The sequence below is a fragment of the Diadema antillarum genome, unplaced genomic scaffold, assembly GCF_040938485.1.
Source record: "Diadema antillarum isolate AM-2024a unplaced genomic scaffold, OU_Dant_1.0 scf00000033, whole genome shotgun sequence".
NCBI lineage: Eukaryota > Metazoa > Echinodermata > Echinoidea > Diadematoida > Diadematidae > Diadema > Diadema antillarum.
This window is the reverse complement of record NW_027270922.1, coordinates 1,864,341-1,878,884: the sequence shown is the minus strand read 5'-3', so window position 1 is coordinate 1,878,884 and position 14,544 is coordinate 1,864,341. Positions and strand designations below refer to the sequence as shown.

General features: G+C 37.2%; 1 protein-coding gene across 1 annotated transcript in view; it reads left to right on the top strand.

The window, feature by feature from the left end:
• Positions 1-5,813, top strand: part of LOC139742804 (contactin-2-like) — a 116,596-nt gene extending 110,783 nt beyond the window's left edge. The window contains exons 30-31 of the mRNA XM_071653321.1: positions 5,145-5,224; positions 5,563-5,813. Coding sequence (XP_071509422.1) covers positions 5,145-5,224; positions 5,563-5,718 — 236 coding nt within the window. The 3' untranslated portion in view covers positions 5,719-5,813. The remainder of the gene's footprint in view (positions 1-5,144; positions 5,225-5,562) is intronic.
• The last annotated feature ends 8,731 nt before the right edge of the window (positions 5,814-14,544 follow it).

The window sequence follows — 14,544 nt, the reverse complement described above, 5'->3', positions numbered from 1 at the left end:
ACACACACACACACAAATAATAATGAAAATAAAATTTAAAAAAATAAAAGGTTAAGTAGAGGTTAGCATTCTTCCTGCACTTGCTGTGAACTGAGTAGGTTGTCAGACTTGTAGGATCATTGTAGCTTTTTCGCTTGTGCGATTTTTTATTTATTTTTTTTTGGGGGGTCTGTTCGGTTTCTATAGAAAAGCAACAATATTGCATATTCTCTGCGAGGGAGATATATAGACATTTCACTTGAGTATGATAAATGACCTTTCATAAAAGTTCGTCACCTTCTTCTGTGGGATGACTGCTGCTTTGACCTTTAAATAATTCAGTGAGAATTGGTTAAATGTTTACTGTGTATTCTCATACTTACTCACAATGGTGTTGAGAGTCTTCCATAGAAAGACCGAGGCAATTACGAGCAGTTATATTTGCCTTTATGTGATGTGATTAGGCAATATGTTTGTTAGTAGGCCGAATTGTTTTGGGTGTAGTTGCCCTCTAGAGTTTAATGTGATTCTATGGTTGTCCCTGTTTAATGAGCAAAGATCATCTAATCTCCTAAATCCTTATTGTGTCGCCATTGCCTTCCTGTTGGACTGTTGAGACACATTGCTACACCATTCATGAGTGAGCTTACAAATCAATAACTACATCAAGTTTAGATAGAATTGTTGTATGCATGTGAGTGGTCATTTTTCCTCAAGATATCATTTTCTGTATTAAGTCCTGAAGTGTCCTTGAAACATCTATCAGAAAGTACATGTGCATGTAGATAGTTAACTCCATCATTACTAAGGGTATCTCAATCATGCCCAACAGCCATGGTAGTTTCAGGCAGTGTGGTTGAGGGTTAAATCAACATTTTATTACTTTGAACATTTATCTATCTAATGGATTTGATAATGGCACTCTGAAGGCACAGTTCTGTAGACTCAGAAGCATTTTTTCCCTTACCAGTGTAATCTGATTAGACCTTGTATGTGTGAAAACTTCATTGCTCCAGCTGTGTTGTAAGAAAAATGGCAGATACAGAGCGTAAGACACCATTTGGGGGATAACAAGTTTTCAGGGATTACTCACCCCAGGCACAGAGATGTGATGGACTAAAAGTGATTGATATATTATGGAAAATCTATTCTTGGCTTTCCTACGTCCTTGTCACTTCTATTGGCTACCATCTCTGATCACTTCCCATTGTGTAAAGAACAGCAAGTTGCCTTGCCTCAAGACTGACAGCACATAATGAGGTTATTTGACAATGGAAGAGATTATGGTTTGGACCATCTTTTTATAGGTAAAAGCCTCAAACTCAGAGCAATGGAGTGGGGTGGACTGAATGCAATTAAGATATTTCTAGGTCACAATCACCATTAATTGATGGAATTTCTGCTGTGAAAGTCTTGATCATGATGATTGAGACTTCTTTTTTGTTTTCTTTCGTGCCGCTGGAAAAGTGTTAATCATTCCATAATGACTTGAGGTGAAAAATGTAATCATCTTTCTTTTGAATTCATCTTTTTTTTTCACTCCACAATGATCTTAATTTCTCCCTGATATTCTTCACCCGTTGAGGATGAGTATAGTCGGGCAAGTGTCTATGGGAAATGCGTGTTGTAGCAAAATCATTCTGTCCTCAACAGGTTAAAAAGAATATTCCCATCATCAGGAGCCAGTGTACATGTAGCTCAGTTGATAAGACCATGAATTCCTGATCTTGAAACTTTTGGTTCAAATCTAGCCTGCCAGCTGCAGTGGTTATGACTGTAGGCAAATCACAGTATTTTCACTGCCAGTTCTCTTGGAGGGGACTCTTAGACTTTAAAGCATCTGCCAAAAAGTTGTAGTGCATAGTTAAAGGGATGGTAGAGTTTTGGTTGAGACCCAATTTTAGGTTTCTAACATTTTTTTGTGAGATAATGAGAAACCTCTTTTGAAATATGAAAGAGCATGTAATTTCATGAGGAATTCAACATTTATTTGATGAAAATTGGTTTTGAAATGGCTGATATATCCAAAACAGAGCGATTCTAATAAGTGTGGGACCCACAATTTATTACGATCACTTTGTTTTACTTTGTTTTTAGATGTTTCAGTCATTCCAAACCCGATTTTCTTCAAATAAACTTTGAATTCCTCTTAAATTGGTATGCTCCGTACTATTTCATAAGTGTTTTCTTGGTATCTCGCAAAAAGTTAAAAGCCCAATTCTCATCTCCACCAATACTGTACCATCCCTTTAATTCATAGTCATTACCAATGGTAACATAGTTACACACAATGTTGATGGCAGTGTGGGAGAAGCGGCCGTTGAAGGGTTTAGATAGAAATAGATGTTGTTGTTGTTATTTGAGATCAAAATCATTTCCCATATCTCTTGAAGACTCCTGCGCCCATTGCAAACAGTGACTTTGTTTTTTGCCTGTTCTGCTAATTAAAGAAGCCAAATTTTCCTTCTGCTGCACTTAAAGGGATTCATGTAAGAGAGGAGAGAAAGTTGAAAAGAAGCCTTTGAAGCAATAAATTTTCTGCATGTCCCTTAATAACTTTACTATAAATAAAGAATGCTAATAATGACCAAGAAGTTTGCCCCACAGTGGGTTGAATATTACACGCACAAATGCATCAATTCTTTTATCATCCTGTTTCTAAGTGTGTAGATTTTTTTGTTCTTTAATCCTTTTTTTTTTATTAGCTGTTGCAAAACTGTGTATAGACCTACCTTGAATAATAATTTTATGTGCCATTAGCACCAAAAATGCTTTTTCATCTTCTCTATGTATTTACTTCTTTTTTGTTGTTTTGTGTCTCTTTTAATTGTTTGTATCTTATTGATGCACCTCTTATTTTCACTTTTCTTTTTTGTCGTTTTGTCCCTTGCATAAACTGCTAGTGAAGTCAGTACAATGTCTATAGATATGACATTGTTAGAGCACTTTGATGTAAGATATCTTTAAAGTAGTGATTATTGATCTCCTTTTACAACCATATAGTAGCATGTACCAACAACTCAACAATGTGTTTTTCCTGCCACTGTAGGATTTTTCTTTTTCTGGGAATATGATGAGCAAATTGTGTTGAGTACGTGTATGTGTTCTCAGCATAGGACCTAACACAGATCCGTGCAGAATAAAACTTTGTACTACATAAACGTATTATTCAAAAATATCTGTTAGTAATGTATGACTTTAACCACTTTAAGACATTGTCAGCGATACCAAAGCGAGTGCGAAGTCTGTCAATCAGTATATTTACTAAAAGATAGAAGAATGAATGATTTAACATATTCTTATATGAATATTCCTCACTCAGGAATGAATGACTGAATGAATGAATGAATGAATGAATGAATGAATGAATGAAAAAATATATGGATAAAGCAAAGAGAAAAGATTTTAAAAGATAAGATAGAGGGGGCATTGATGAAGACTGTTCATAAAAAATTCTCTAGCTTTGGGAATAAAATGAATGAATGGTAACTTACGAATAAATGAATGAATGGATGGACAGATGGATGGATGGATGGATGGATGAATGAATGAATGAACAAATTAATGAGTCAGTGAATGAATAGGTTTTATAGATAACAGATGAAAAGTTTCAAAGAGTACTCTAAAGGTAGAGATAGTGAGGTATGTTCAGAGAGGTTATGTTCCACCTCAGGAACATTGAAATAGGGAAATTGTTGATGTGATGCCAAGTGCAATATTGACAGAAAATTGCACTTGAACTGAACAAAGAACAGACCAATTGTCTGTTGTAACGGGCAATCTTGTAAAGTTAACAAAAAGGTGATTGTCTTTTTCGTGCCTTTCAATTTTTTCATACTCTTGATGGATGGCAAGCACCATTCTTTAAAAAAATACACAATTCTACAAAAATGTGACTGAGGCAACTTTTCAGTCTCAGCACCTTGCCTTGCTTGCATAGACTCAGTGGTATATTATATTTGTGATGAATTGTGTCGACGTTCATATTGTGCACGTAATCTGTTGGATCAATCTCCGTGTAGAGCACAGTCTCAAATACTGCAAGGGTAACATATAGGGACCTAGACTGCAGCAAAACTGTGTAAGAGTGTCTCAAATTTTATTATGTTTATCCCTTTCTTCTTTCATTCTTTCTTTCTTGTTTTCTTTTCTTTTCTCCCTTTCATCCCTATAAAATTTAATCTGTTTGCATTTTGTATTTTCTCACATTCACTACTCCATTCATCTTTATTATTTGTTCTCTATATCTGGTACCCCCCGCCTTTTCTTTACCATAATGGTCAAAGTGTAATAGATTGTGATGGTTGGTTTTGATTGGATAATCTTTGTGTAGAATAGACTGTGTGACTGAGTGAAATTTTTGCACGCATTCTGCGCAGCTTTGAAAGAGAGTGTTTGTCAGGAAATTTGTCAGTCCATTTGACACATAAATTTGAGGAAAGAGAGAGAGAGAAAACTGAATAGAATTTCACGGTTACCTCGTACCTGGTACTTATTGTCCTCCTCACTATTTACACTATGCTTGGTTGGGCAGTCATTGTCCAAGTTTGAAAAGTCTCCCTTTAGCCATACTGTTTAGCCATTCCTTTGTTGTTGTTGTTTTTTTCCTCTCTCTTTTTCACTGTATTCTCTTTTTTTTGGGGGGGGGGGGGTGAGGGGGTGTGGTAGAAGAAATCGTGACTTTCTTTTTACACTGACAAAATTAATTAGAACGATTCGTTCCATGTCACTGGTGTTGATCTTGAAGAATATATTTGAGTAGAATTCACACATACACAAATTAGTGGGATACAAAAACAAACTTGAGTGGAATACCGTAAGAGCTGATTTTCGCAAGGGTTAATTTTTGGCAAATTTTGTGAATCACTGTTGGGTCGCAAATTTAATAACACACAAAAATGTCATCACACACTAAGGTATTAATACTCTTATGATAGCCTCAGCGTCATATTGCAAAAACTTTTTGCAAAAATGACTATGACCTCCTATTCATGCAAATACTTGTACACAAAAATGACAGCTTTTATGGCACCATGGCACATCTAGCAAGTGTTCACACATGTATGAGATTCAACAAAATTGACTTGTTTCATGACAAAGTGTGTGTGAAACTCATTAATTTTATTTTTCTCTCTCTCTCTCTGTTTCGTGATTCTGCTCCACAGACCCAAGAAACGGAAGACCAAACGTACACAGTGATATCCTAGACACGTCACCGGCTGGATTGGAGGCGCTGTACTCTAGAGTAAGTTCAAGGGTCAAATGTATGGGAATATCCTTGTGTTCTGGCATCAAAGTCTCCCTTAGGTGATATCAAAAAGGACAGTTGCCCCTGACAATGATTCTAGGAAATTGTTGCATGGTTGTGACTGGCATGGAGAAGATATTTTACATTATTTTTAAGAAGATGAAGTTGAAGTTGTAGTTGATGTTCAAGTTTATTTTCCATATAATATCTACGTCAATAAGTGTAGGCCTGCAGTGTTTTGTTGAAAAGAAATGCATCATTAGTTGGCCCTTTGCACAGAGATCTCTATGACAAAGACTAACGTGTGATATCTGTGTATGATTTCTTCATTGCAGGTGAATCAGTCAAACTTACAAGGACAGTCACGGTTAAAGAAGGACAGCCTGGCTGCCATCGCCGTCCTACTAGACCAAGAGGAAAACGACCCCAACATGAGGCCACTTGATAGTCCCCCTTCAGTGGTCATAGCCAATCAGAGAACGACATTATAGGTCATCAGCCAATCACTATGCAGAGATATTTGAAAAATGCAGCCAACCAGGAACCTGTTGTTCTTAGATTGTAGGTTTCTATATGTTGACAAAGGAGAGAGGTATGTCACTGATAATAGGTGCTAGAGAACAATTTACATTCAAAGCTCCAGCTTAGCAGGTGCAAACATTCCTCAGTGCTTCATTTCATGTCAATAGACCACTTTTACATTACCGTACATACAATATTCAAATTGTATTCATACCTCTACCTAGAGTGCATAGCTTCATGTCAATAGACCAGCTGTACTAACTTACAATGATCAAATTTTTTGCATACCTCTGTAACAAAGGTTGCTCCTGACAACTAGCCTCTGCTGAGGCTTGCCCGACATAGCAACGATGGTTGCATCCAAGCTGTATTCTTGGTGATGGTGAATGCATTCAGTAGATTCAGGAGGTTTGGAATTGCTTGTAAGAACAAGATCCCCAGAGGGAAAAATTTCCCTAAATTTGAATGCATGTACATTTAAGTAACCTGGCCTATTGCAAATACAAAATAAACAGTTGGTGTAAAGTATCAGAAGGTATTGTGGAAGGGCAAGCCACAAGAAGTGTGTTTGCAAGGGTCATGGAGGTCAAATGCTTCCAACAAGCCAGAACTTGCTGAAGAGGTCTTGTTGAGGCACAGTTCCGTGCACGAGATTTAGCCACAACGATTGTGCCTGGGAAGCTCTTGATATGTTGTGTGTGTGTGTGTGTGTGTGTGTGTGTGTGTGTGTGTGTGTGTGTGTGTGCAAGCAATGGTGGATCCAGAGGAGGGCGCACCGGGTGCCCGCCCCCTCTTTATTTTTTGGTTAAAACAAAAGAAATAAAAAGAAAAAATGGGGGAGGGGTGCGTGCATCCCCCTTTAATTTTGTAAAGGCGCCTCCACTTTACGAAATTTCTGGACCCGCCTCTGGTGTGTGTGCGTGTGTGTCTAGCAGCAGATGTCCATTCTGGAAAGGTGGCCCACTATATGTCATATCATAATCCATGTTATGACTTATTTTGCAGATGAAAAAGCCTTCCATGTTGTTTTGCACATAATAATCAGCAAAGTATCATGCATGCCTTTGAAGCAAATATCCGTGACAACCAGAAGGCTTTAACGGATTTCGGGTTTAGTGGCAACTGATGCTTGCAAATTGATATTCAGGAATTGATATGTATTCTGAAGGGACGGATGGTATGACTCGCTCGTTACTCGGTCCTCAGGGAAAAAGTATCGATAGGTTTGAATGCTGCTGATAGTCAAATAGCATAATGCTGACTTGTTTTTAAATGGAAACTATGATGTATTAAGTGCCCTTTGGAGATATTCATGAGCAGGAGTCATTGGCGAGAGTGCAATTACACAATCAGGCTAATGTATGTCAATGTTAGGAAGGACAGTTTTTGATCTCTTGAGTGTGTCATAAATTGACACTAAACAAAATCGTTGGAGGTAATTTGAGTTGTGGAGTGTAACAGAAGATCTGTGTCTGATGAGCCACAAGTTTTCTTTTCGTTATCACTGAGCACTCCATTTTATCCAGATGTTCTGGCAATTTTAGCGAATCATCTTTTCCTACAGGTATCTAAAATAGATTTCATTGTTTCTTGCTTCAATTTTGCATCTTTTTTAAATAGTATTCAGACTACAGAGTGTCCAATGAATGACTAATATCATTTTTATGAGTGTGCTGCTTTCTTTTCTCCCCTTACAGTATTTTAACAGTGGCTGAGTTCTCAAAAAAGAAATATTGTATCTGTGGTTCATATAGTCTCATAATGTCACAGAGAGTTATTCTGGCTGATATATACTATTTTGCCTATGCAATTTTTTATAAGATATTCCTTGTTTCTATTGTTTTGTTTTGTTTTTACTCCTGTATATAATTTCTGCATATTTTATCAGAGTGTGCTGGGTCTTGAATATGGTTTTGATAACTACGCTTTTTTTGGAGTGATCTCAGATATTTTCTTTTTTGTTCCATTCACTTCATTTTGGCTAAAAGAAGAGGAGAATTATAATGCTGAAACACAGACATTGTCTTTCCTTTTTTATGACCATTCCAATCAATTACTCACAAGTGTCTTCTGAATTTCAAATATATGTTTTGACATCTGTAGATAGAAATGTTTTACTGAAACAGAAACAAGAAACCTTGATGCCGTGGACCAATTTTACTCCTAAAGGGATTTCAGCTGTGTGAGAATATAATTTGTTAATCTCTACAGCATTGACACATTTGAAATGACTGTTTAAGTGTCCATGAGCAGAGAGATGTTGCATAGTATTAAAACGTTGTGTTATGTTAAGATTACACAAGAGATTGAAAGAGTCATATTAGTCTTAGGTTGGAAAATACTTTTCTTTCAATTTTTTTTTTTACTTGTATTTACTTTATGTTATTCACCGCTTATCTGTAACTTGTTTTAGCTCTTGCATGCATTTTAATTTCTTGCAGCTCTGTATTTGTTTTTTATGATGCAGGTTTTTATATCACAGCTCTAATGAATGAGAATCAATGAATGACATTCACTACAAACATGACCTCAATCTAAGTGATATCATTACCTATGGAGTGCCTTTCATGCTGTTTGACGTACCATTCATTGATGCTGTTTATGTGGAAACCTTGACCTAAGTGTACAAGAGGGATATCTGTAATCAGCAAGAAATAATTTCATGTATTGGGCCAGTCAAATCTACCAAGTTGGACAGTAAGTGACTCACACTTCTGTGACAAAAAATAACCACACCAACACTCTGCCTCATGCTCACCACTCACAATTTCTCACAGAACAACTTTGCAATAAGATGGATGAAAGTATGTAGTCACTTATTAGAGGCTCATTACAATCATTACCTGTAAAAAGAAACCACAAATTTCAGTCGTGTGTATACTGCAAACTTGCTCTTTGTAGGGAATCAGACACTGTCTTTAATTCTTCTTTCTTTTTTTTTTCCTTTCTTTTTTTAGTTATCTGGCTTTTTGGCTTTGTTATGAGTGGCAACCAGCACTTATAATCTTAGTATCATCTGAAGATTTCATAGATGATGGCACATTTTCCTGACTCTGTACTGTGAGTATGCATTATGCTTGTGCATATTGATACTTTCACAAACACCTTACATGTTACTGACTGGATGTTCTTTGATAGATGTGGTTACATCTTTATGCTTTGTATGATGTGGTTATATCTCTTACGCAGTGCTCAATGTCATGGTTAATTATGTGTGTTATGTTTTATGCATTAATTACCCTTCCAAGTGAAATGCAGGAACAAGGTCTGCTCAGATTTACTCTATACTTCATGTACAAATCTTTGTTACCACAGAGATACTGTGTTTCATGCAGGTGTTCTGTGCTATGTAAGAACTATCAAACCTCCCTTTACCTTTGTTCACCTCTGGTGCTACTTAAAGATTGCATGCAGTGAAGGGAGTACAAACATTGAAATTGTTGTTTTCCACTCTCTCGTTGTGTGTTTTACTTTTTTCTTTCTTTTCTTCTTACTCGCTGTTGGTCCTCAACTGGGTGAACTTTGAAATCTGAGGACAAATAGCGGGCGATCATTTGTATACATTTGAACTTTCAGAAAGAATTTTTTCCAAAAATGTATTGTGCTGAGTCACTGACAATCCAGTGGAGACCTAGTGCTTTAAAAAAAAAAAGTATTTTTACTCCTTGTCTCAGAGTGCCAGGGTATTCATGATGGAACTTTCCATTTGTGCCATGAGGAATTTTTGGATGTTACTTTCTTTTCATTTGTGATTAGTCCTCCGTTTAAATGTTGTCAATTTGGTGACTAGGTCATCCCTTATCGTGATCAAAATGTTCAGTTTGATCAGTGATAATCTTTACAAGTCCCTCGGATAGGACATGTCCCTCGGATAGGACATAAAATGGAGGTCCCGTGTATGAGAGAGTCACAGCTCATGCACGTAAAAGATCCCGCTTCATTCATTCATCGCAAAGAGCAGGGTGTCTAACCCGGTGAAGTGGTCCTACCCCACATCCAACTGGACCCCATGGAAGACCAGCTTAGTGTAGCTGAATATGGGCTATCCAGCCATCTTCACAGATGGAAAATGAACAACAACAACAACAACAACAACAAGAAAAATTGATTTAGATGCTGTGCTTGAGGGTAGCCATAATGACATCATAATCAATAGCACACGCAGACAATTTTAGTAATCATGGCTTACAAATTGGGCGAGGTATAAACAGTGGACTGTCATTCGTCATTTCTATCTTTGTTATTACTGTTTGGGATTTTTGTAAAGCTTGTTCTCTTGTCCAGAAATTGTAGGTTGTGTGGGAAAGACGGAGTGATAGTTTGTAACCCGTGTTTGAAATGCTTTAAGCATCGTACTGTAGTCGTGAGTGCGTAAGATAATGTTTGTTTTGAAATATTCGTAGTGTGCTTTAAGAATTAGTACATATATTTTTACTTGCCATATGTATATAAAGTACCTTGAATGAAAGCAGAAAAAGTGATATGAGTCTGTCTTTTGTAATGTATAATAAATCATTGTGATTTCTAACATATTGTATCACGCTGTGTGTGTTGAACAAGTGTATTTGTCTTTGTTTCTTGATTTTCAATGAGTAAAGGGATGGCATAGTTTTGGTTGAGATGGGTAATTCAGATTTTTAAGGGTGTGGACAGTTCTGGTCGAGGTGAAGATTTAGCTTTTAACGTTTTGTGAGATATTCAGAAATCACTCCATGAGATGTCAAAGAGCATGCAGTGCAAAGGGGTATCAAGTACCAAGTTTATTCGATGAAAATCGGTTTTGAAATGGCTGAGATATCCGAAAACAAAGTGAAACAAAGAGATAATAAAGTTGGGGCATGTCGCCTTTTATCATTAGCTCTTTTTTGGATATCAGCCATTTGAAAACCAATTTTTATCAAATAAACATTGAATCCTTCTTAAAATTACATGCTCTTTCACATTTCATAAAAGGCTTTTCATTGTCTCACTTTGGAATGTTAAAAACGTGAATCCCTACCTCAACCAGTACTGTACAGTCCTTTTAACTTTTGCAAGATAATTTGAAATCATTTCTGAACTATGAAATAGCATACAATTCTACGAGGAGTCAAAATCGGTTTTGTAATGGCTGAGATATCAGAAACAAAGTAAAACAAGCTGGTCCTAATAAAAGGTGGGTCCCAACTTTTATTAGAACATCTTTATTCTTTGTTTTTGCATATCTCAATCGTTAGATTGTCCTTAAAGGGATGGTACAGTATTGGTGGAGGTGAGAAATGGGCTTTTAACTTTTTGCGAGATATCAAGAAATCACTTGTGAAATAGTACAGAGCATACCATTCTCAGAGGAATTCAAAGTTTATTTGATGAAAATCAGTTTTGGAATGTCCGAGACATCCAAAAACAAAGTAAAACAAAGCCGTCAGAATAAAAGATGGGTCCCACCTTTTATTAGTATTGCTCTGTTTTGAGTATCTCAGCCATTTCAAAACCAATTTTCATCAAATAAACTTTGAATTTCATGCTCATCAAATTTCATAAGAGGTTTCTCATTATCTCACCCAAAAATGTTAGAAACCTGAAGTTATAGGCCTCAACCAAAACGATACTTTCCTTTTAAAGGAAGTAAAAGAGTTTTGGTTCTTCAAACGCTGAGGAAGTGAGTTCCACAGGGTTGGTATAGCATTGGCAAAGGCCCGTTCTCCAGGATCTTTTAAAGATGGGAACAATAGTTTTAAAAAGTACAGAATGCAACTTTGACTGTTTTAGGTGTGCCTTAAAGTAAATCAAAACCCAAAGAGAAATGTGGTTTGAGTGAAAGCAGCAACATTAGTAGAGCACATCAGTGAAAGGTTGAGGAAAATCGGACAATCGATGCAAAAGTTATGAATTTTAAAACTTTTGATGTTGGAACCACTGGATATTAAAGGAGACTACTCGAGTTTATGGCATCATGTGAGGGCAACGATATAAAGAAAATATTAAAAAAATTCAACATGCTTTCACTTTTCCAGCATAATGAAAGAGCACTTCATTAACCGCTTTCAGAGAGCAGGGAGAATAATTACTACCCTTAACATATGTCAGTATCAAGACGATGGAATGTGTAATTATGACAAATGAATTTTTGTGGAATTCTCTTTATATTTTCTTTATATTGTTTCCACACATGACGTCATAATCTCTAGTAGTCTCCTCATCCAGTGGTTCCAACACCAAAACTTTAGAAATTCATAACTTTTGCATCGATTGTCCGATTTTCCTCAAACTTTCACTGATGTGTTCTACCAATGTTGCTGCTTTCACTCAATTCACATTGCTCTGGGTTTTGGTTTCCTTTAAATTAAGATTGCTCAGTTTTCTACGGGTGTAGTGATAGTAATTTCTCAAGTAAAACCCAACCAGGAGGGCGAGTTTCACCTACCTGACCAAAATAACAGAAGGGAGTAAGCTTCATTGAAATCGAACCCAAATGAATAATGATGGAATCTCAAGTTTTTAAATGCTTTTTGTGAACGCGTGTTTGCATTTGTTACAGTCACACAGACAAAGTAAATGAGACAATGATTACATAGCGTCACAAAGTGTCATGACAATCGTGTATGTGGTAAATGATGAAGCAATGAAAACTATGCGAATGTCGCTACTGTAAAATTCCTTTCATCGATATACCAGAGCAGAATGCGAAAGGTACACGGATTTCATTTCAAACATGGCAATTTAGTTAAGACTTGTGCACATATTAATTGAAGACTAACATTCCTGATGTACAAATGTGCATGTGTGTGTGCGCGCGCGCGCGTGTGTGTGTGTGTGTGTGTGTTTGTGTGTGTGCGTGCGTGTGTCTGTCTGTCTGTGTCTGTGTCTCTGTGGTGTAAGGGGGTGGGGGTCGATGCATAATACAAATGGGCAAAAATGAACAACTTTTGCTGATATCTTAATGAATTCATTAAAGTGACACAGTTGGCTTTATACATGTACTGGGATAAAGCCCGAAAATGAACATTTACTTAATGATCGATATGAGTTTTTCTACTTGTACCATTATCTGATTATTGTAAAGTGATATACATGTACACTACAATGTACATAGTGGTGCTATCCCGTTGATGTACGAATATACTGTAACCGAGACATGAAAACCAGAGCAAAGGTAATTGCCATCGTGTAACGTTGCACCGAACTGGTCGTCAAACAATAAAGATACCCAAACACACACACTTTAAAGCAACGTCGTGTCTCGGAAGAGAGGGATCGAAGGGGGGGGGGGGTGAATAAGAGAGAAGTAACTACAGAACAACGAAAGGTATGAAATTCGTCACTTGATGAAAACAAAATGAAGCCTTTCACCTCAGTTGAAAGGGCGAACATGAAATCATACCGTCATAATGGTATAGGCCTATATACACAAGCGAGGCAAGTAAGACCTTGATCGTACAAAATTACACACAGAACGAGAAGAAAAAACACCGCGCTCTGTAAAGGGCGTCTTCACTGTTTGCTAGCTAACGCCCTTCGTTTAACCGTTCGGAAACCGTAAAACTTGGTAATGACGTGAATGGTTTTTGCGTTTATACTGTACACAATGGAAATGCGTCAAAGGTTCCACTCCCGACTATTGGATTGAGATCTGTTATTTAAACATCATATTTTTGCTTTCAGAAGTTTAATGAACTTCTCTATATCTCCCTCACCATCTCTATCTCCCTCCCTTCCCCTTCTTTCTCTCTCTCCATTTATTACTTTGTATCGCGTTTGTGCGTAAGGCAAGTTCGGTGTTAACAAACGTCTAGCTGGTCCATTATGCCCTGGTTCTAGCTGTCCATGGGAGCAGTAGGCCTATGCAAGCTAACTTTTTTTTTTTGGGGGGGGGGGAAGAGCATGTTTTTGGCAATGAAATGTATTTCTTGTTTCGCTCTAATCAGTTCTACTTTTTCTTTGGTGTTTATTGATTTGAATGCATCAGTCGCTGCAATCTAGTGCTAGTTCCGGGCAAATGATGGGATAGCTGTTTGGGTGTTTGTGTGAATGAAACTCAACTACGTTAGAAGATCACATTATTTTCTCACTGTTCCTATTGCACGAAATAGTGACAATTCCAAGCTTTCGCATGTACCGAGAAGAAAGTGGCAATATTGCTGCATACGATGTATATCTCTTCCATTAAAATATTGAAGACAACTTCACATCTCTCACGTCCTCCATAGATTTCACTTGCTTCCAGTTGACAAGCGAATTGTCTACAAAATCTTGATCCTGTTTTTCCGTTCTTTACATGGCACAGCACCCAGCTACCTTCAGGAACTATTCCCTAAGTACAAACCAGCTAGATTTCTTCTTTCATCCACTACTCATGCCCTTCGAGTTCCCCGCACCCATCATTCATGGGGCAACAGAGCTTTCACCCAGTCTGACTCTTTTCTCTGGAACTCATTGCCTTTGAAACTGAGATTGGAGACCTCATTCCCTCTGTTCAAGAAGAAACTCAAAACATTTTTGTTTCAGTGACTGTGTGCTTTCTTTCAATTGGGATCATTTCCTGAATAAAGCGATGTGAGAGGTCTTACTTTTCTGCACCAGGAGTGCCACTGTGTGACAGACATGGCGCATTACAAGGCTCCGTTAATATTATTAGATAGATTATAGTGATGACAATGTTTTCTAAATGTTTTAACCACAATTCACCTAGCCTCCTCAGAGTTAGTTGCGTAGTGAAGACATAACTATTTTCTATAGTGTTTTGTCTTTTATTTTCATGAAAGATGTGAAATGAATTGGTCTGTGAAACAAAATGAGGCAAGGTGACCTTTAAA